A 24786-nucleotide genomic window follows, 5' to 3' on the forward strand; every position below is an offset into this window, starting at 1 on the left:
TTCTCTCTCTCTCTCAGGCAGACTTATCTCCTGCAGGGTTCCTGATTGGTCCTGTGACCGGGTGCCCCACCCCCTGGGAGAAGCACGGCCAGGGCCTCATGGCCTTGGAGCCGCCTGGGAAAGCCCCGGGATCCCTGTTGGGAGCAGCTCGCTGGAGGCTCCTCTGAGCAGGCCAGCCCTCCTGCAAGCTGCGGGCCAAGGGAGACTAGTCCCTGCGATCCCCAGCCAGCCCGACCATTGGCCCCACTGGCCAGGAAGGCACGATGGAGTCCAGGCTGCCGGAAAAGAAGAAGGAGATTCAGCAAAGGCAGGAAAGGAGAGCCGCCTCCTGGGGTCCAGTGCTGGTGGCCGCTTCCTTGCCATCCTCTTCCTCCTCCCCTTCTTCCTCCTACTGCCCCCAAGGCAGCTCGGGCGGAGCAGCCAGGCTGGACGAGGGGCTGGCGGGCTGCACGGCACCAGCCCCCACTGCGGCTCCATTAGATGGGCGGAGAGCGAGGCCAGGCAGCGCAGGGGCATCGGGGATGGCGGCAGCGGTTTCCTCGCCCTTCTCCTCTCCTTCTCCCTTCTGCTGCCCCCAAAGTGACTTGGGCGGGATCCGGGAGGAAGAGGGGTGTCTGGGGGGAGCAGCGGGCTGGCGGAGGGGCTGGTGGGTCACGCGGCACCAGCCCCCAGCACTGCTTTGGATAAGGCTTTGCAGCTCAGAGCGTTTTGTTTGGAAACGTTGGCACCAGTTTTAATCCGGGCGTTTGTGCTTTCTTACCCCTGTGCGCGCGCCTTTGCATTTTCCCCAGTGGTAGCCAAAAAGGGAGGGAAAGGGGCAATGGGAAGTGTCCTTTGATACATCATTTACACTCCCGCCTCCCCAATCAGGCTTATTTGGAAATTGGTCCAACGAACCTGGCTTCCTCAATCAGCCACCAGGGGTTAAAATATCTTTCCCCGTCGAGCATTATAAAGCACCTTTTCCTTCCTTCCTTCCTTCCTTCCTTCCTTCCTTCCTTCCTTCCTTCCTTCCTTCCTTTCTTCCTTGCTTCCTTCTTTTCTTCCTTCCTTCCTTCCTTCCTTCCTTCCTTCCATCCATCTCCTTCCCTTCTCCTTCAATCTCTCCTTCCTTCCTTCCTTCCTTCCTTCCTTCCTTCCTTTCTAGTCCCTTCAATCTTCTTCCTTCTCCATCTCCTTCCTTTCCCCTTCAATCTCTCCTTCCTTCCTTCCTTCCCCCTTCAATCTTCCTTCTCCATCTCCTTCCTTTCCCGTTCAATCTTCCTTCCTCCTTCCATCTCCATCCCTTCCTCTTCAATCTTTCTCCTTCCTTCTTTCCTTCCTTCCTTCCTTTCTTTCCCCTTCAATCTCCTTCCTTCTCCATCTCCTTCCTTTCCCCTTCAATCTTCCTTCCTTCCATCTCCATCCCTTCCCCTTCAATCTCTCCTTCCTTCCTTCCTTCCTTCCTTCCTTCCTTTCCCCTTCAATCTTCCTTCCTTCCATCTCCATCCCTTCCCCTTCAATCTCTTTCTCCTTCCTTCCTTCCTTCCTTCCTTCCTTCCTTCCTTCCTTCCTTCCTTTCCTCTTCAATCTCCTTCCTTCTCCATCTCCTTCCTTTCTCCTTCAATCTTCCTTCCTTCCCCTTCCCTCCCTCCCAACATTTTTGAGCAAGTAAGAGCAAGCTTCTCCAGCAAGCATTGCTATATTGTTTTTGTGACTAATCACTATGCTTTAATTATGTTCAATTCGTAGCAATGAAAATACACCCTGCATATCAGATATTTACATTACAATTCATAACAGTAGCAAAATTACAGTTATGAAGTAGCAACGAAAATAATTTTATGGTGGGGTGTCACCACAACATGAGGAACTGTATTAAGGGGTCACGGCATTAGAAAGGTTGAGAATCACTGATCTAAAAAAAGATGTTGAGACCTTGGAAAAAGTTCAGAGAAGAGCAATTAAGATGATCCAAGGCCTGGAGACTAAAACACATGAAGAACGGCTGAAGGACTTGGTTTGGCTAGTCTAAAGAAAAGAAGAAATAGGGGTGACATGATAGCAATATTCTAGTATTTGAAAGGCTGCCACAAAGAAGAGGGAGTCAAATTATTCTCTGAAGTACCAGAGGGCAGGACAAGAAACAATGGTTGGAAACTGATCAAAGAAAAAAGCAACATGGAATTAAGGAGAAAGTTCCTAACAGTGAGGACAACTAACCAGTGGAATAGCTTGTCCTCAAAAATCATGGGTGCTCCATCACTGGACGTTTTTAAGAAGAGACTGGACAGTCACTTGTCTGAGATGGTATCGCTTCTCCTTGAGTGGAGGGCTGGACTAGAAGACCTCCAAGGTCTATTCTATTCTATTCTATTCTATTCTATTCTATTCTATTCTATTCTATTCTATTCTATTCTATTCTATTCCTGTTCTAAACCCACTGTCTTTAAGACGCTCCATAATTTCATCGATGGGAGCTATCCAGATAGGAAAGGCCTTATTCCAGAGGATAAGCAATATGATAGAGAAGATGCATTTAATAAGTCCCAAAAGATGATACAGTTTAATCTGGGAGACCCAGAGTGTGGCAACTCTATCCATTAGTTAGGCAGAAACCACAGGAGATAAGTGATTCCTCAGATAAATAGGCTTCCTGCCGTAGAGGTTTTATAGGTGATAATTAGCAAATAAAAAGGTCATCCACCTTACCTGGTTATAATTTAAAGTAGGTTCTATATCCAAGCTGTTAAGAAAACAAATAATGCAGTTGTACTTCATTTCATGATCAATAGGATTTTTAAGACCCCCGTCATTATTATGAAGTCACATCAGTCTTCCTCCACAAAGGAAGGCAGGATTTAACTGAGAACTATGATTACTGTTGCTCATAGTTGTTACAATGAACTAAAATAATCATAATCATAACATATTTGAGTTAACTACTGACTGTACCGAAAAGAAAGAACTATAAACTTAAATATGAATTTAATAAAATAAGACAAAATGAAAGTTGGAAAATGTTACATTCAGACCGAGAATGGTTAAAACTCTTGGCTAGAACTATGGACTATGCCAGTGGTGGGATTCAGCTAGTTCACACCACTTCAGCAGAACTGGTAGCTAACTTTTTGTTGCCGAGCCCCAGAATGGACTTCCGGAAGTAGCATCCACACAGAGAACCGGTTGTTCACATATTTGAATCCCACCACTGGACTATGTTCTAATCCAACCTTGAGAATGAAGTCAACTATATGATTTGAAATGAATCCCATCTTTTAGCTTTAGGAATAAAGCAATAACAATCCATTTCTGAAAATCTTGCCCCCAAAAATCACAGGTCTATGTAGTCACCAGGGCACAAGGTTACAAATTGCAAATATTACCAGTACTGGTGCTTGGTTCTCAGTTACCACACTGATTCTTCGTTAAGTAAACTTTGCAGAGTGAAGTTGTTATAACTGTTGATGTGCCAGGAGCTCAACATTTAGATATGACTTAGTGAATAGTTAAAATAGTTCTGTGATAGAAAATGACCATATCGCTGGCACTTTATGAGAATTTCATTACAGATAATTTGTGTTTTGTAGAAACCACATTATGATTATCATAACATGAATGGTTACATGCATAAATACATCATATTTATATCCCGGTTTACTTTTATAATGGTTTATGGCATAGCCATTAAAATGCTTCCATGTAAAATGACATGAACGTATAAGAGAGAAACTTCATTCAGAAATGTCATTTTCACATCGCTTAATCCAAAAAGACATTGCCTCTGTATCAGCTACCCAATAATTCTCAAGCTGATTTTCATAGCATTGCTCAATTAAATGAAATATTGGAGGATATCTATCCCTGTTCAACACAAGCCTGCTAAACAGGAGGTGGAGGGGGAAGAGTTGCAGAGTTTCATGAACTGGTAAGGTGCATTTAATGGTATACTATAAGGAAATACCTTATGTATTCTTACATATTCCATATATAGTCGCATTTATCATCACCAGTTCCCTTAGCTCAACTGAAGAAAACTGATAGATGGGAGGAAACATATAAGAGGAAATTAGTTTTGGTACTGTTTGCTGCATAGGAATAACAAACGAGTTATACTACATATCCTACTTTTAATAATTGTTAGAAGTTAAATAAATAAAGATTTTCTTTAAAATATATATCCAAAAGCTAATCCTTAAACTCTTGCAATACTATTTTTGTAGCACTGAATTTCTCATGCAGAATGAAATAATGAATTTTTCTATTTTAGGAATTTAAGCTTTTTGCTTTTATAAATCAAATTATGTAATATATTTACATAACTTTAATACAATTAAGCAAATCATGCTGAAACCTAGATGAAAATTATCTCAAGCCAAAAATATAAACTAGATCAAGCATTCCCCAAAAAGGGAAAAGCATGGAGTCTTAGTGCAGCTACTTTTCTTAAAGCGTTACTTTTCATGAAATCCTTTTTTAAAAAAAAAAAAAAAAATCGTTCATAGATGCAAGCTTGAACAAGCTCTGACAATATTTAATTTACTGTTTACTTAAAACAGGCTTGTGTTGAATAGTTTGTAATCATGCACTTCACAAGAAATGTACATGAAGGCGCCTCATATAGCAAAGAAAACCTAAAGGACCCCAGAGGAGTTTGGGTAATTTCATATAATTGAAGCAGAGCATTGATGCAGCTGGATGTGATGCTGCCTCAAGATGATGTAGATGTGTTTGATAGGAAAATTGGGAAAGATGAGATATTCTTCTTCATTAGAAAAAATAGACTTGCTGCCCTAGAAAAGATTCACTTAACATAACGTATCAAGTACACAATGCAGCTTGATTTACAGGTGCACCTATTAACCAGTAATAATGTTGACTGAAGAAGTAAAATATGATGAATAAAGATGGGCCAAAACTCTGGGGCTTGATTTGCAATTTTACAGTTGCACAAAATTCAGTCTAATTTGCTGCAAAGCACATATAGCAAAATCTAGCAATAGATTAACCAATAACACATTGGTCTTAAGGGGAAAATTATTTTCACAACCTACAAGTGTCACAGAAAACAAGAGCAAAATAGATGGTAGTTGTTTGCTATATTATTTTCAGGCCGGTGTCTTTTTCTTCTTTAGTCATCAAAACTGAGTTTATCACTTTCCAAGGAAAACTGTCCAGACTAAGCAATGCTAGTGTTTAGGGATCATCAGCTGAATAGCTAATATATAGCAGTTCTCCTTCTGGGTTTACTTTACACAACTGATTCACCACTCTGAAACAAAATAAGGGACTAATTAATTCATTTGTCTGCCATACCATAGTTCTTCTTATATCCTTATAGTTGGTCCAAAGATAACAATCATGTTTCATAAGGACAAACTATTACTTCATTTGAAACTGCTGTTGTAAACTTTCTATTGTTATTGTAACTTCTTTCAGTATTACAAAACAGAGCAATAGTCACCAGGTGGACAATAAGGATGAGGTTCTGTGGAGGGCAGGTGCGTGGTTTTCTGTATATTATTGGGTTTCAAAAGATGGTCCAAATGTCCAATAAACTAGCTGAATATCCAACCCCAGCAAATTAATAGAAAACATTGCTAAAGATAGACATGATTGTCTTTACTGTACATCTTCAATGGGTATATCTGTGTAGCAGTCTTAAGCTGATTGTTTCCTGTGCTATATTAGTTGGGAATGAAGCTGGCTAAAGATATTCCTGTTTACCTTTCAATCAATTTCTTAGTTTTGGCAATGATGCTGATCATATATAATTACCATTGGACCTGGCTGATAGATTCCTCCTGCTTCTTTTGCACTCTTAGATATATTGGAGAAAAAAAGTACCAATTATATTCCTTTCTATGAATGGGTCTTTCTTTGGACATATAGTTTCCATATAGTCCTTGTCTGTGAGGCATCCTCTTCTTTTGGAGAGAGGTGTGCCAGTCTTACATAAAACTGTAGATAGTTTTATCTTTCTTGTTGTCACTTGAATCCAAAGGAGAAATTCATGGAATTCTTGTCAATTTTTACCCAGCATTTGGGAGTTTCACTATTTCACAATTTCACTGGTCATCCTGTGAACTGAAAGACCATTTCATCTTTCCGCTGCTCCATTGGTAGGGTAGTTTTCAAAAAGGGAAACAAAGAGAAAAGTCTGCTCTTTGACCAGTCATCTCTGACCTTAGTCTAGAATCCAGCAGACTTTGTATAAAAGGTTTTACATTTGGAAGAGCACAGTCAGGCCAGCAGTCCAAGACAAAATGGTTGTAGAGATGCTGATGAGTGATAGCAAAGGGGAGGCATGGCTACCCCAGAACATTAACTAATAGGAATGGGGGAATTTACCTATAACATAATCAAATGCAGCAGGCAATCTGCACAAGTCTGGAAAAAAACCTGCTTTGATGTACCCACACAAAAAAAGATGAGTGGAGTTTGCCTTGCCAGCATGCTTGGGGTGTATTGAGGATCTTGCTCTGTGTTCTTGCCCTCCAAAAATGATAGGTAGTTATTTTCATGTCCAATGAGCAGAACTGCAATTACACTTCACTGCTCAGCAAGGCACACCATTGAAGAATCTGCACTGGTTTAATATAAAACTGTAGAATTCTCAGGGTTACATACAGTATTTCTACCAATGCTTTTAAATTTCTTTAAAATGATATGCTGCTAGACTGGCAGTGTAATGGCTAAGATTATATAATTCCAAATTATTCCAGGATTTTGATAAAGGAAAAACTTCAAAAGGATCTCACTAAACTGGAAGAAACTGCCTTTATGTAACTTAATTAATTAAATGATTTAGAAAGAGACAAAAAAAATCAAATCATGAGATCTGAATATGTAACAAATGGCCATGAAAAGAATCTTTGCATTATGTCAACAAAATGGTGACTCGGTGTACAGTTGCCGTGAGAAAGGAATTAAATATATAAACTGTATAATGCCCTATTTTATGTGAATTAAAGCTATATGATTTATAATTTTGAATGCTATGTTCAGCTTTAGTTCTGTGGTTTGGAAAGGATATGGAAAAGATACAGAAAAGAGCAAACTAAGTAGTCATAAATTTGGAACAACTCTATAAGACAGTGGTTCTCAACCTGTGGGTCGGGACCCCATTTGGGGTCAAATGAACATTTCACGGGGGTCACCAAACCACGCTGTCCGCCATTTTTTTCCCTTTTCCCTAGCTGTCCTACTCCTTCTTATTGGTGGCCACACCCACTTGGGGGTCACCGCAACATGGGGAACTGTATTATGGGCCCACGGCATTAGAAAGGTTGAGAATCACTGCTATAAGATGTTACATTGAAGGATAAAATAAGAAGGTGAAAATACTTGACACATAAAAATAAGACTGGTAAAAGTGGATATAAATAGGTTTTTCTCCCTAAAATGGAGTAATCTAGACAACCCGAATAGCAGGGATTCAGAATATAAAAGAAAGGAATTCATTGCGAGAAGATACAGTGGTGCTTACTAGTTTGAACAGCTGCACAAAAGAATTATCATGGGGAATAAAACAAATCTTCATATTATTTGCAGTAACTGAGGTAGTATTCTTCTGGATAACAATTGCTGGAGATCATAAAGCCAGAAGATACCCTTACAGTCATAACCTGCTTGTATGCTTCCTGATGATGTCTTATTGGCCACTATGAGAATAGATGATGGATTAATTAACCCTTTGATCTTTCCATCATGATTCCTCCTAGGAATCCACAAACAAGGCTATGGTAGCCACCACTGAATATACTACTATTACATATACATTTCATACTAGTGGTAAAGGCACGTACACAAATATATCATTTTTATTATGCAACCATAGACATATCCTACTATTGTAATGACTCTCTTCCAATCTAATGTTGAACAAAATCCATGAAGGAGAAATTACATATCTCTTCCCTTTGTTCAGAGAAGAAAAACTATTGCAGGCACACACAAAAGATTTTCTTTCGCAGCAGCATGAGTTCAGCCAAATGTTTTATGTGTGGATCTATCCAAGACTCACTATGAAGAGCTTTGTCATGTGTCTTACATAATGAGTTCAGGCACCTGCTCCTTCAAATACTCTATCAGGATAATTTTGACACTGCACTTCATGGGAATTTAATTTCATAGACTTCTGCTTAAATAGAGATTAGAGTTTCTGCCAAAACAATATCAATTGAAAAGATGACATTATAATTAATATAATATAAAGCATTGACTAGCTCTATCTTTCAACTATAAACAAGACACTACATTAAAATTTTGCAATGCGATCATATATGTCTAATTGATATCTATCTTAAAGTGTGCAATTGTGTAGCGTATCTATTGAAAGGTAATTCTTACTGAGTTCATGGAGAATATATATAAGATTGCAGCTTAATTCCTAACATATAATATGGTATACAACAAAAATTAATTGCTTTGAGCATGGAACGTCTGATATTGAAAACTAATGTTATCACCATTATCTGGAAGTCAGATTTGGCTCTCTACTCTTCATCTATAGCCATATGTCTATCTTGTCTGTCTACATCTATCTGTCCATCCATCTATCAATCAATCTATTCCTCATTGTTTTTGTCAATGGATTCCAAATTTCTTCATGCAATTATAATTATATTGTCATGCAAATATAATAGTTATATTTCTTCCAGGATTATTTGGATTTTGAGATAATGAGGTAATATAAAATTCATATTATAATGCCTAGAGTCGCTGTGAATGAGTAGGCTGGTATATAAATTTTCTAAATAAATAAAAATGTACAATATAAAAATATTTAAATAATTTAATTATTTAAATAATTAATAAAATTAATTAATTAATTAATAATAAAATAATTAAAAATGCAAAAAAGAGTTCATTACTATTATAAAGTTCTTGTTTACAATTTATTAAATTTCTAAACCTCCCATCTCACCTAAGTGACATATTTAAATATAAAAACTATATTACTTTCTAAGAATATGATTTATTTATTATTTTAGGGGCTTCTTAATCCTGCTGTAGCATTTGTTCTACACTATTTACATTTAAAACCTCCAAAGGGGATTCTACCTTTTTCCCCATTCATGAATTGGCTGACTTTCTAATTCATACATGTACGTATTTCTGGAAAGCCCAAACTATCTATAATAGATAATGAACATCAGCAGTAAAGAAACTTTTTTTATTACCGATTTAGGTAACAATATAATTTTGTCCTACCAAGTGTGTTTCCAGGTAGAGTTTAAGACTGTCTGTCTCGGCCTTTGGAGGACTCCAGTTTTCTGTGGTTTCCATTGCTTCATTTAACCACTGAATGAATTCATCCAACTTGCTTACAAACCCCTTGAAAAAGAGAAAACAAGAAAAGACAGTTGTTAAAAAAACATTGTAAATAAGTAATACAGTTATAATACAGCTCTGCATCCAGTAAGTAGCTGTATACTAAAACAATGTGATGATGAGGAAGGATGAGAGAAAAGGAATTGGGCCTAACATATATTGAGAAAATTTAGGGCAGCAATGAATATAAATTATAGATTATAGATTTCTTGTCATAACCATGGAAAACCCCTATTTCATTAGAGGCCATTTTGAAAATGTATATGTTTTTATACCAGGGGCAGGAGAGAGAGAGAAAGATAGAGAGAGAGAGATGCATCTTGGCACATACTAATAGTAAACTGCAACTCTGAGATCTAGCACCAAGTAATTTTTTTCTTTTTTTATTTATTTATTTTTAATCAATGAAAATTTCCTGTAGCCAATCAAAGTTGGAGCCATTATAGACAAGGAGAGAGAGAGAGGGGAAGCTTTATTTCTTATATATTTTTCTGCCCACATTTTACAAAGCCGCTTGTGCAATGCTGGAAGGATTTTTAAAAATTCAGAAACAGACAACTGAAGAACTGCCATTTGGGGGTTGCTCCAACTTCTTGTTTTTGACAAAATCACATTTGATTGCACCACCTAGGTTTGAAACATATGCTAGTTGAATAACTTTCATATTGTTTGAGTACAGCCATTGATCCTTCCTTCTTTCTCTGTATGGTGTGGATATAACCATTGATCCTTCCTTCCTTCCTTCCTTCCTTCCTTCCTTCCTTCCTTCCTTCCTTCCTTCCTTCCTTCCTTCCTTCCTTCCTTCCTGTTAAAATAAACTGTGCTGTGTTGCACAGTTACTGAACATATGCTAGAACCATACAATATACAGAAGCTTTTGCACAAATCTATATCTAGTTAGGGATACAGAAACTAAAACTTTGTTCTCACAGAGGACAAGATATGTAGTATCATTTATTCTCAGTGTATGTGATCACAGAGGTATAATAATGTAGATAATAAAAATGAAATTCTATTCAAAGTAGATAAATATATTTTTTGAATATATAAACATGACCTATTAATAAACAATCTATAATTTGAAACCTATATTTTAACATATACTAAAATATAAATTTTATAATATTTAATATTTAAAAAGCTGAAATACTGAAGTAAAATACTAACACAGAAAACTGATAAGCTTGAATAATTTATTAAATAATATAAACATTCCCCTTGTACATTTACTAAAATATACTGTACTGACAGTAAGGGCCATAATGTTATTATCACAAGTAAAGGTATTTCTAATGAACATCCCTGAAGTGTAACAATAAATTTCAGAAATAGATGAAAGTATAAGAAACTGTTACTATGGCTATGGAACAAAGTCCATTTTCCAATTAAAAATATGAATCTTTTTTAAAAAATAACACTATTTTTCTGATGACATCTATAAATTTTTATGGAGACTATTCAAAAGAAAACAACTGTAGAAACTGAAAATTATTTCAAATGCTGAAAGCCTGATACTGAAAATTATTATCAGAGGGTGCAACATTGTCAGGTCCAAAGTGTCATTGTCTAAGTAAACAGCACCATCTGGAGGAATAACCACAAAACAGCAAAGTCATCATGAGATTTTAAAGAACTGTTTAATCTTAGACATCGCCTTCTAGTCATTATGAAATGCCAACCTATGGCAAATACTGTAAATATCTATTCATGATTATCTGCCTCTATATGAGGACTATCCAGACTTTCTGCATCCATGAGCACATTTGGAATTTTAAGCTTATATTGTTGGCACTCTTACAAAATGACCACTAGTGACGAGATCAGATGATTTAGCAGATAGCTGGTTACACTGTTGACCATTTACAACAACCAGTTACCAAGCTGTAGTCTTTCCATATCTAGAACTCTCCCAATTCCTTCCTTCCAGGAGCTAGTGTGGTTAGGTGCCTGTTAGAAAAAGGTGGGCACCCAACCAAAGGAAATGTTGGGATGCACCTGTACGTCATGCTCTAGACAAGTCGCTGTTACCAGAGACTGACTAACATTGTCTTAGGCAAGTTGCTGTCACCAGAGACTGACTACCATTGGCTTAGGCAAGTTGCTGTCACCAGAGACTGACTACCATTGGCTTAGGCAAGTTGCTGTCACCAGAGACTGATTACCACCGTCATAGGCAAGTTGCTGTTACCAGAGACTGGCTAACGTCGCCCTAAGCAGGTTGCTGTTACCAGGGACTGACTACCATCGTTGTACACCAGCTGCTGTTATCAGGAACTGACTACCATCACCCCCTGTCAGTTCTTACTGCCTGAGGTCGACTACCATCATTCCACATAGATTACCATCGAGAGATCGATCATCACCGCCCCATGTGTGTGGCTGCCGACCGTGACTGAGTATCACCATGCTACATGCCCTGTCAGGCAGAAGTGTCAATGTGAGAGACCCCTTGGGCTGGCAATCAGCCGAAGAGGAAGTCAAAAGGGCCCAGACTTTAGTAGTCCCTTCAGGAGTGGCGCTACACACCCTAGTTAAATTAATATTTTTTTAAAAAAATGTGAACAAGGTATGGAAAATTTGCAGAGCCATGTCTTTTGAAATTCTTTCAAGCATTTTTAAAAGCAGTGCTATGAACACAGCATGTTCATAGGGGGTCAACCTATTCTCCAAATCACCTGAAGGCAGGACAAGAAGCAATGGATGGAAATTAATTAAGGAGAGAAGCAACCTAGAACTAAGGAGAAATTTCCTGACAGAAAAATTAATCAGTGGAATGACTTTCCATCAGAAGTTGTGGGTGCTCCAAGACTGGAGATTTTTAAGAAGAGATTAGACCAGGGCTTTTCAACTAGTGGTACGGGTACCACCTGTGGTATATTGGCACCTGGCAGGTGGTACGTGATCATCCTAGAAAAGTGGTAGCAGGGGAGGGGAATGAGCTGAACTGGTGGCAGCACCGCACAAGCCTGAGCGAGAAATGGCTGGAGCTGCAGGGCTGTCAGGGCTCAGCGGAAGCACCAGGATCAGCGCCAGGCTGTAGCTGGAGCTCAGCACTGATCCTTGTGCTTCTGCTGAGCCCAGAAGAAGCGCTGATCAGCTGAAAAGCGGCACTGATCCTGGCACTTCTGCTGAGCCCAGAAGAAGCGCCGATCAGCTGGAAAACGGCACTGATCCTAGCACTTCTGCTGAGCCCAGAAAAAGCGTCGATCAGCTGGAATGTTGCAGCATCTCCAGGGTCTTGTGATTTATATTCAGATGCTTGGCAACTGATTCATATTTATGAGTGTCCCAGGGTCATGTGAAGTGACCAAAACCTGCTGCAACCACCCAGCAGGTGGGGAGGAATAAAAACCAAACACCACCCCACCACCCCTGCCAATCCTCAACAGAAATGCTCACAACAATGGAAACCTCGGACAGGAGGAAGAGCACCGCTGGATGGGCAGGCAGGTGTCTTGCTCAGCTGTGGCATGGGGGTCACTTTTTTCAGTGCCATTGTAACTTTGAACAGTCACTAAGCGAACTGTTGTAAGTCGAGGACTACCTGTACTTTATCACTTTTTTCTCTTTTTTTGGGTCATCAAATTTTTGACACCTTGATAGGCGACTGGTGGTACTCGGATGTTGCCATATCCTAAAAGTGGTACAGTGGGTGACAAGGTTGAAAAGCCCTGGATTAGACAACCATTTGTCTGATATAGGCAGTGGTAGGATTCAGCCAGTTTGCACCACTTTGGCAGAACTGGTTGCTAATTTTTTGTTGCCCAGGCCTGGAATGGACTTCCAGAAGCAGCATCCATACAGAGAACTGGTTGTTCACATATTTTAATCCCACCACTGGGTTTCCTGCTTGAGCAGCGGATTGGACTAAAAGACTCCAGAGTCCCTTCCAACTCTGGTATTTTGTTAAATTGCCTTAACCATTACAAAAGAATAGGGGAGGATTGACTAGAACAGTACTTATCCTGGATTTTGGTTTTCTGCTTGAGAGTCACTGTATAAGTAGTGCATGCAATCATTTTTCTTCAGGAACGTGTAAGAAATCTAACCAATACTAAGTGAAAATGTGGCATTTACTTGCATCATATGCAGGCAATATATTTTGATATAGCATCCAAGCAGCAGCCCAACCATCCAACTGTCAAGATAGATCAAGTCAGGAAACAAATGTCACAAGAATACTAGAATTCTACTTCATAGATTTGGCTACAATAACAGGAGCTTGAAAGTCTGACCACATTTTTCTATTCTTCCCTCTTATACCAAAAGGAGTCAAGGCAAAGCAATCTTGATATTCTTTCTTACACTTTCCTGCTTTCTTGGGCTAAGTTCATAATTCCTAACAGATTCTTCAAGGCCAGCTGCATAGTCACTACACCACTGAGTTGACATAATTGGAAATTCAGTCAAATGCCATCCTACACTGGAGTAGGTATAGCTGCCATTCTTAATATCAATATATGTTTATAGCATGATATAGAAGAGTATTCACTTGATACCTAATATGCCCTGATGACATTGGATATATGTTTGGTCATTTCACTTACTCCTTAAGGTATCTGAGGAAGATCCCACAAAGATGGAAGAGAATTTAGCAAGTCTCAGGAGCAGAGGAATGGGAATCTAGTATAAAGCCTGAAGCAGAATTTTTTGTCTAGAAGTCAGATCTAATTGACCACAATGGTCATTCACTTGAAAATATCTCAATATACCTGAAAACCCCTGAAACTTGTTCAAGTTTGATGAGCACCTGATGACTTTAGCCAGAAAAGCTTTCATTATTAAAACTTTCAGTCTGACAGTAGCTCATTGCTAGAAGAAATGTTTACCGTCCGTAAATCTGTGTAAAGCTCCGCTTGTGCTATTAATTGCCATTTCTTAATATATATCCTTAGTGTACTACACATTTGCTGCTTGGATTTTAAGAAGAGACTGGACAGTCACTTGTCTGAAATGATTTAGGATCTCTTGCTTGAGCAGGGGGTTGGAGTAGAAGACCTTTAAGGTCCCTTCCAGCTCTATTCTGGTTGATTGATTGATTCAAACTTTCACTCTCTTGCTCTGTCTTCAGAAGATCTGAATTAAAAAATCTGCACCTTTTGTTTAATTCAGTTGACTTTACTTTTAAGACACAATTTGTTGAGGTCAGAGTGCATTTTTCTTGTGAACATTTTTAATATATATTTTGCATATGATCTTTTTACTCATATACCAGTTTTTGTGCACACTTTACTAATGCATACATGTTTGAAGGTCATGTACAAATTTTTTTACTGTTGAGTTGCACACTCCAACTTATGGAAGGACAATTTTGGAATACACATACGTTCAGGTTCAAAAAAAAAAACAAAACTTTCTTAGCCATTTTTAATGTTCTGTACTTTCCTTTTCAAAACTGGTCCATGTATATGATTATCAAGCAAGGGCCATTATTGGGGTAAGCAAGTATGTGTAATGGGCAGAAGGAATAATCTTGAAGAACAGGTAAAAGAGCTCCAACTAAGATAATGGTCAGATAAAATAAATCTGACTCCAAAGAAAAAACAATATAATTTGAGAAAGTGTCTGAGACATGACTTTCCCAAATTCTCACAAAGATTTTAAAAAGTGCTTGTTGGGCAGAGTCATATTCAGATTCTGTACATGTAACCTTATAATAGAAGTAGTATCAGCATTTATAACTTTGATTTCTTAATCTGGTCCACTTTGAAGGGCTGACAGTATACTCACACCAGAAACTTTCCTGAAATGTTTTTAGGTATAAAGAACTTGGTGTGGTGTAGTAGGGGATAACAGATTGGAGTACCATTGGGGACATCGGCAATGAAAACTCACCAATAGCAACAGGGTTGCTATTATGGAGAAAAATTAGAGAATAGAGTGCTATGTTTGCTATCTTGAGTTCCTGAAGAAAAGATTGGAAATAAACCTAACAGATAAATAAATCAAGTCATTGTTGATATACTACACTGATGTCATTGGGGACCCTACACAGTGTAGTGATTTGCTCTTTGTTTGCTCTAAGCAGGAGGATGCGTTATACATCCATCCATACATATCCATTGCTATTTTCACTGATTTTCTGCATTAGAATAAAAGGGATATGTGTTATTTTTTAAATAGACAATCAGCAGCCTAGTGTTTCTCAGCAGCTGCATAGATCCTTGCCAGCAGGCCCACATTCATGGAAACAACATTTTGCCATGTTTCAGTTTAGTCTTGTGTTTGGTTCTTACCCATGCTATTATGGATGTTCAAAGTTGTAATCTGGTTTCATGTGGAAATAAACTGACCTAATTTGCATTCCCATGCTAAAGTGCATAACAATATGCACTTGTTCCTATTCTGTATTTCTTCAAATTCTGCAGTGCAGTTTCATCTTTAAAAATTTACCACAATGCATATAGCATATAATGCATATAAAAAGACATATAGATTAAATATGATTTTTCATATAGATTCCATTCCCCCCAGAAAGCCCCCTCTTGAACATTGATACAGAAGAAGTGATTGAATGGACTTATGACTGAACACACACAAACTTAATGCAAAAAATATATAATTCATCTCTCATACCTTATTGACCTTGCCTTCCTGCTCAACTCATGAACATTAGGACAGTACCAAACTTTTAAAAGAGATATTTTGCAAAGCAAAACAGAACAGATACCCTCCTCAAAGCATTAAAGCCAAAGAGTATATCGAAGGATTTGACACACTGGTTTCAAAGTCTTTCCCCAACTGTGTGTTTATGTGTGTATGACTAGATAACACTTCTGGGTCCACCAGCAACGTGAAGCAGTTATGCACACGTATGGGAAAGCCTTCAAAACAGTGATGTCAAATCTTTTGCATGATGTGGCTGCTTTAACATTTCAAGTAGTACTTCGGTTGCATCAGTATATTTTGTAAATTTCCTCTTTGTGCTGCCATATATTGATTAGAAGATAAAGGTCTATCCACATCATCAGTTTCCTACTTACCTCCATTTTTTTCCATACAATTTCATTATTCTCTTGGTGTTGTATATCTTCCATCAGCTGCTGTATTAAAGCTGATTTCTTTGTGAAAGTCATTTCATTTTTATCAGAAGCCTGACATATTGATGGCTTTCGTGGCGTATCTTCTAGGTACCTTTTCATGCTAGATGAGGATGTGCAAAGTTCTTCGTCAGAAAGGATATCACTAAGAGGGCCTGATTCAATGCTGTCTCCTACTGAGGATATGATGTCACTTGAAGAGCTTGGTGAAATTCTACCTAATCTTTTGTGCTTCTTTTTGACCTGATAGTTTGGGTAAGGCTCTGAGTCTGAATTCATTTCAGATAGTTCCCAGTCATCAATATTTTGAATAGTTTCTCCTGGAGATTTCTGTGGAAGCAATTTTGTCAAATTTTCTAATTTCAAAGCTAGTACTTCTGTCTGTTTGAGATGTGATGGGAGAGCTAAGTATTCATCAGAGCCATACCAGGCATCACCTATTTTACCCTCTGTGCTGGCATTATTTGCTGAAGATGAGTGGGTCTTTTCACTCTTGTTTCTTTGAAGAAGAGGGAAGGGAGATATAGCAGGATCTGATCCAGCTGAAAAGCTGCTGACTTGGCTATGAGTGGGTGAACCAGATGGTTCTCTTTCACTGCCAGACTGACCATTCCGTTCTTCTTGCTTATAAGGCTCAGAAGAGGTTGATGTCGTATCACTTTCTGTCCCTTCTATGGATTGCATGCTGCCAGAAGAGATTCCATTTTGTAAAGCCAGAACTCCTCTTTTGTTCATCTGATTGGTTGGCGCAGTATTTGATACCATTTCAGAAATCCTGCAGGATGCCACCTCCTCAGGAATGTCATGTGACTTCTTGCACTTCAGCTTCTGCCTTCTAGCACTGTCACTTGACTTACCTAAAGCCATAGACTTTTCTCTGAAATGATTTTGAATTGCAAACTTGAGCTCACTTATGTTGTGTAAACAATCACACGACTGACTTATAGCAGAAGGACAATTATTGTATGCTGTTTGTAGTGCTAGGCAAAGCTTGGATCGGTCTGGTGGCTCTAGCAGTGAAGGTGTACTCTTACTGATCTCTGTCTTAATCAAAGAGAACCGATTTTTTATATCATCGACTACAATATCTGTTTTAAATATGTCTTCTTTGAGAAACAAACCCCTCTTGGGCAAGGTGGGTTGTGTGGGTGAATCCTCATTGTAGTCACAACCATCTTGTATCGATCTCTTGGGAGTTGAGTTTTCACTGTGAGGGTGATGATCGGCTTTTGCACCACTGGCGGGCACTGGGTTTGGCTCCTGTTTTATTGTTTCTACGACCTTCTTGTGGCCAAATGAGACAGCCGAATCCTCAGAAGCTACTTTACAAAAGGGTAAGTGCTCAAAAAGACGAGTGAGTGAAAGTTCAGCAGATATAGTTGATGATTCTTTGCAACTTTGGCCTTCCCCCTGCAGCTGATCTATTGACAAGGGTAAGTGGATTTCTTTTGTATTAATACTTTCAATGCATTTGGAAGCACCTGAATCTGTTGCTGCAGCCAGTAATCCCACATTTCTAGTAAGTTCTGGAAAGGCTTTGTCCATTTCACTACAGCTCCAAGACTCAAAGGATGTTATTTTAGCTGGACCGGAAGTCATGTCCCCAAGAGCACCAAGCAAATCCTCACTCGGGCTGTAGTCAGACAGTTCAAAGGCAGTAATTCCACAGTCTAGGGATAAATAATTTTGAGAGCATTTGATAGTTAGCTGTCCTGAGTCATCCACTTCTGTTAAAGAATCAAGACGGTCCTGTAAAAAAATCAAAAGAGGAAAAACAGTTGTGCTTATGATTTTTAAAATCTATAATGCTAAACCTTGCAAATTCATACTGATCATAAAATTATCACATTGTTTTATAGATTTCACTGAAAACAGGTAACATTAATTCAATAATGAAGAATGCAATAATAGAAGAGATTGTCCAATTGTTGTCAGCTTTAAATAATTGGTGTAGAAGTGATGTGCTATGCCTGGGTAACACTGAATGGAATGCGAATGGCAAAAAGTTCATGAACCAATGTTTAATGGAGCCATATGCATTAAAGTCAGTCCCTGATGGCATTTTATTATATTATTCTTATTTATTACTATCATGCAAGGAATACAAAATAATAATTAATTTGTTCAGAATTCAATATATAACATGGATTGGTTGTATATCCTTACAACTGGAGATAGTCAGGACATTTCTTTATTTTTCCTTATTTACATATATTGAATATTACAATCTTTTGATTTATTTCATAGTATTTTAAAAAATCTCATTTTGTATTATTCAGTTGCCACTTAATTAAGCAAAAAGATAAGCTTCTATTTTCTGTTTTTTATCCTTCTTTAGGCCAGGAACATGAGCTTAAAACTGGAAGAATTCTTGAATGAGCCTTTAATTTCTAAATGAATATTTTAAAAAAATGTCTAATAGATGTGGATAAAAATGTTTTAACTTTAATCTAATACTCTCTTGTCACCAGTTTAAATTTTTAAAGACTGTAATCAAAGCAATGTAAATATTCTAAAATTTCTATAAAATTGCATAAAAATAAATTTGGAATTATAATAGATCACATGCCATTATTTTTGTTAGTTTATATTGTTATGCAATTGCCATAATAGATTTGTATAATTTTTAGGATAGTTCCTAATTCATGTTCAGATCAAAGGCATGCGAGGACATTATGATTATTAAACAAATATGTTGATTTTTTTTAAGTTTTAGCAGTATAAAATACATTAAGATAGAAATATAGAAGGTTGGAGAGAAATATTGTATTCCCTACATTTTCACATCAAAATTCCCCTGGTTAAAATATGTTTCTGGAGTAATAGTGGAGACAAATATTGTATTGCATTTCCAATTTGTTTTTGCTTTTCTTTTGTTATACTGCAAACCTAAAGAGCATCAAGGTTGAGAGTGAAATAGTTGTTCTCCTGATACGTGCCATGACTTGGATCCTGTAACACTTTCCTGACCTGGTTTTGCTCTGCGTGTAGCCCTGTGAAGCAAGCAAGGAACAAGCTCTCCTTATTCTAGTACTTATCACCTGCAGCAGATCTATGAAATCTATTTCTGAAATTTGACAGAACAGACTAAAAAATTATTGGCTGAAGGATTTTGTTTGTGAGCTACAGATAATGAGGACTGATTGTTTTTAAAAGTGGATCAGTTTAATGTGTTTTTAAAAGTGGATCAGTTTAATGTGTGTTATGAATGACTGACAAATGAAAGGGAGGAGATATGACAGTCCCTCAATTGTGTAGCATTTAAAAATGAATATGTGATGGCTGAGATCATGATAAGATAGGAAAACTGCAGCATAATGGTAAACGGGCAACACAAAGCCATTTTAAATGTAATTCTACTGACCACTGGAATTCATATTTACAGCATGTCCCCAAATATGACATTTGCTGCTTCCAAGACACTCAGGAAAAAAAGTGTGGCACCCCCAGGAATGCAGTGCAAGATCTTGAAAGTCAAAGGCATAGGTCAGGTGAGGCATTGGCCCATATTTTATCATTTGGGGGTTAGGTCCAAAGTCTTTAATGCACAAACATATATAATAGTGCTTGGAGAATAGCTTTGGAATGTAAAATCAAATTTTAGTCATTTAGTCATTCATTTGATAATGTAGATCAAAGTTTCTTCCTCTGAAACTATGGTTATGGAACTCATTTATTTACAACAGTGAATTGGAATTTCAGTCAAAATTAGATCTAAAGAAATGGTGGGTCTGAGGCAGATACCAACAGGAACTGCACGTGGGAGAGGAATGGATTCAGTTTCAGAATCAACCACTCTCTTCTGATCAGTTTCTGAAAAAACTATGAAAAAGAACCAAGCCAACAGTACTGATACATTCTTTGTAAATTAACCCATGTATAATTTAAATCAAGTGAGAGTTTGTGAAGCCAAAATTTAGGTTTGTGCAGATTGTCTGTGCTGACAATTTATATTCAATTTCTAAACAGCAAGTTCTGAATTGCTGTGAGTAAATGAAGTATCTAGTAACACACAAAGAAATGAGTTTTTGACTGAAAATTGGAGTAAAATTCAGATTAAATTCAGTACCCTGTTTAGGAATCTAAACCCTGTTAAATTACAAGATCCTTCTATTCCATACTATGAAAAAGTCTAAATATCTTGCTTCAGGCTTATGAAGCATTAGATTGTTCTGCCCATATTTATCTCTTCAATTAATTGACAGAAGGTAAGATGAAGGTGACCCATTATGAAGCCATCATGAAGCATTGGCATTAAGTTCCACTGTCATCTTACAGTCCCTATAGAATATTGGTCTGTCAGAGCCAGAACAGGAAAAAGTGAAAGACATTATATTTAGTGAATTAATTTCCAAGCATTTCTACAACAGTGCTCAGTATTTTAAGAAACTGTTACACTGTCATGCATAGGTCTTTGATGGAGAGGCTTAGAAGGCAATGTCCATTTAAATACATGATTTAGTGTTTGTAATTTGTAGTGATCCATTAGATAAGCATTGTGCACTCAAGGAACTAAAAACTCATCCATTCATATATAATCCCAAGAATTAAGAACATAAGAAGTTATGATATTTTAGGCTAAGGTGACTTTAATTCTGTATTGTTTCTCACAATGGCCAACCAAATGAAATTGGGTGCTTACTAGCATAAAAAGGAGACACCTATCTTCTGCAGTTGTTCCCCTGCATATGCCTGCTAACCTAGAGAAAGTATCAAGTCTTCACATCAAACAGCCTTAGATAAATCTGACCTTTGTACACATATCCAAATTAGCAGCTATCATCACACCAAGGGGCAATTATTTCTGCAAGCTGATTATGCTTTATGTGAAGATGTGCTACCTTTTATTTGTATTAAATCTTCATCTAATCAGCATTTGGACCATTTCACTCCAGTGCTTCCAGAGACAGAGAATGTTATCCTTTCTTATTTTATACACCTCAATTTTTGTTCCTCTTGAACTGATTTTTTTTTTCAAATTAAAGAGACCTGAACATTACAGTCTTTTCTCATAGAGCAGATGTTTGAGTTTCCAGATTATTTTGATTACCCTCATTGCAGTTTTTTTAAAGGTCTATTATACCCCTTTTCAAGCCATCATAACAATGTTTCTCTTTTTCCCTATGGTAGGGCCATTATTTTGAAAACATACTGACATAAGATGGCCTAAGAAGAAAAGAGTTTGTGTGTGGGTGTGTCTCTGTGTCTGTGTTTGTGTGTCTGTCTGATTCTGTGTATATGTCTGTGTGAGTCCTCAAAAGAGCACTGTGCCCTGGGTATGCAGGAGCTGATGTGTATATGCTGACAAAAATAATAACAGTATTTTAAATTAAAGGACCAGATTTATAAAAGTCTTATGTAACAATGCGATTCTAGCTGTCTTTACACTGATATTATGATTTTTCAACTGTTCGTAGGAATAGCTCAAAATTTGCTTTTTGGTGGAAAAAAAATTTATGGAACTAGTGAAATAGGGCAGAATCTAAATACTCCAGAATAATGTCTATCCATAGGACTGGAAAGCAAGAATGTATGTGAAAGATATTCCACTTTTGAATAAATTACAACTTAAATGAGATTTATGACAGAGGTTGTTCAAGTTTCAAGAAAATCTTGCCTGTAATGAATGTGTGCATATTTGTGTAATCATGGGGAAAATATTACTTGTGGGTTAATACATTCCCTTAACAGTATTGTTAATGTGAACCTGTAAGCTTCCATTAAGGGAATCATTATGATTGATGTATCTACCTCTATGTTATTCGTAGGGAATAAGCAATGCACTTAGCTATCTTTAGAGCTTAAGGTTACAATAGCTTTTTGCTTTTAGCTCTACAGTTATCTCTGAAACAGCCACATCAAATAAAATATATTTCATTTCAGCTGGATCAGTCACTCTGAAGGAAGGACTATACTGTAGTGTCAATTTTTTGCTTTATTAAAATGGACTGATACTGGAGTTAGCTCAAAACTAGCCTAAACCCAGAAGATTCTGCTGCAAACTAATATACTTGCTTTAATAGAGGCCTCAGTAGGCAAACAATTCTAGGATTTAGAATTCAGAAAGAAATTTCTTATATTTATTGGCCATACCTCTTTTGTTTCTTCTGTAAAAGCTTGCAAAATATCAGTTTGCCTGGTGTAATTTCCATTGGCATCTTGCAGTCCCTGAAGAATTCTCTCCCTCAGAACCAGGACAGAAACTCGAAGCTGATGCCAAAGAAACTGTACCGTGTGGATATCAACAATTACATTGACTGAGTAAGATAGAAGTTTCAGGGAAAATTCAGTCTCTAGAAGAGCATGGATCTGTTCAACATGATCAGAGATATCTTCACATATGTCCTGTGACAACAGAGAAAAGAAAATATTATCCACAACTATTTCAAATTCATTCATTCATTCATAACTGTATATGCTTACACACACAAGTGAAAAGGCCTATTTAATTCAATATAAAAGCTATATAAAAAGGTATAAAGATGATGCACACAAGCACACAAACACACTGGTAGTCACTTAATATGCATGCACACATTGGTAGTGACTTAATATGCACATTAGATCAAAAGCTCATTTTGATGTTTTATGAATTTCAGGAAAATTGTTATCTTTTGCACTAATTGTAGATTGTACTAGAGAGAATAACTGGCATAAACTAATAAATTAATAAATAAATTAATATGTGAACTCTAAGCACATTATGTTTTAAAAGCTGTGATCTGCCCTAAAAAACTGGAAATAGTATACCATCTCTTTTAAAATGCGTATATAGGTAGTTATGTTAATGAGAACTGATTGATTCTAATAGCAGTGAAAGATGCTTTAAGCATTGTAAATATAATTATAATCCTTTAGTAAATAATACTATTGTTGTTTTTCAAAAATTGGTATTCTTTTTTAGAAAAAAATAGCACACTGTATATAAGAAAGCTTACATGATTATGTATGGTTAAATGGGCACAAAATTTTGAAGAACCGGTTTTATTAGATACCTGGGAGATTATTTGGGTGAGGAATGTTAAATTTACACAAGCCCAAAATTTAAGGGAAAACTTTTATAAAATGTTTTACAGATGGCACCTTGATCCACAAAAAATGTCTCGTATGTATCCTGACTTGCAGCCTAAATGTTGGAGATGTGGATGTTTGGATGCTACATATTACCATATCTGGTGGTTATGTAAAAATATAAAAGCTTTTTGGATTAAAATATGGTGGAATATTCAAAGAATTTTCAGAAGAAGGATAAAATTTACCCCACAATTGTTTTTGTTAGGTATTGTTTCTGATTGTGACAGTAAAGAGATTATATTGATGTTAAATTTAATTACAGCGGCCAGGTTGTTAGTAGGGCAATGTTGGAAGAAGGAATCTTTGCCTACATTGCAAGAATGGTTTTTTAAAGTTTCTTATTTGGCGGAAATGGCAAAGATTTCGGCTTTCTTGAAAGATCAATCGCAGGAGAAGTATCTCCTGGTATGGAAAAGATGGATAGATTTCATACAATATAAGTTGGATATAAAAAAATATTACTTAGTTTTTGAATAATTCATAATTAAAGTTTAAGATATTTCTTAGATATTTTCTTTTATTTTTATTTTTTAATTTTTTCTTTTTCTGTTTTTTCTTTTCTTTCTTCTTGTATTTTTTTTATATATTGTTGTTAATTATTTTATAATTTGTTTAATTAACGTATTTAGATTTGTTTATGGTTTATAAGTGTTTCAAGATTCTTTTAAATTTTTTTTAATTAAGCCTGTATTCAGCTCTGGGAAGATTGGGGGAGGGTAGGGGAGGGGTGGGAGGGTGTGGGGGAGGGGAATCTTTTCTTTTTGTAAAACCTAAAAATTTTCAATAAAAAAAAAGAAAGAAAGCTTACATGATTCTGATATAAATTTATTCTGATTACTTCCAATTTTATGACATCCAATGCTAAAGATTGGCTGCTGAGATTGAGCTCTGTAACAAGCAAAACAGCTAATAATAATATCAAGACAGGATAATTACAATAACTAGAATGATAATATGGAGGAATATGCACTGTCAAGATATCTAAATAGTTCATTAACAATGACAGAATGTAGTGTTTTTAGATTATATGTTAAGAACTAATTATATTTCTGTTCAATGACCTTTTCTTCTGGCTCTGATCCTCTATCGAAAAATTAAACACCTTCTAAATCTTCCCTCTAGGTAAGTCCTGCACCCAACACAAGCCATATTTGCATCATATGTCATATGTAAAAATTTACAAAGTATCACTGTTCTATTTTTTTATATTTGTGAACATCTTCATTTTCTTAACTGAGGCCTTGTACATTAATTTGTCTCAGCCAAACAAGAGCAGTGTTACTTAGATCATTTATGTGTATGCTACCAAATTTAATATTTCAATAACAAATAAAAAAGGATGTTAGTTTCTTTGAAA

The 24786-nt window shown here is 36.9% G+C and overlaps 1 protein-coding gene across 7 annotated transcripts in view; it reads right to left on the reverse strand.

The window, feature by feature from the left end:
• The window catches only part of AKAP6 (A-kinase anchoring protein 6), a 288472-nt gene that overhangs the window by 191125 nt on the left and 72561 nt on the right, over positions 1-24786 (reverse strand). For all 7 annotated transcript variants that reach the window (XM_039351877.1, XM_039351874.1, XM_039351875.1 and 4 more), the window contains 3 exons: positions 22449-22700; positions 16299-18104; positions 9196-9318 (listed from right to left, as the gene is read on the reverse strand). In XM_039351877.1, the coding sequence (XP_039207811.1) occupies positions 9196-9318; positions 16299-18104; positions 22449-22700 (2181 nt within the window). The remainder of the gene's footprint in view (positions 1-9195; positions 9319-16298; positions 18105-22448; positions 22701-24786) is intronic.

This window comes from Crotalus tigris, unplaced genomic scaffold (assembly GCF_016545835.1).
Source record: "Crotalus tigris isolate CLP2741 ecotype Arizona unplaced genomic scaffold, ASM1654583v1 scf7180000018371.15429387391:27106975, whole genome shotgun sequence".
NCBI lineage: Eukaryota > Metazoa > Chordata > Lepidosauria > Squamata > Viperidae > Crotalus > Crotalus tigris.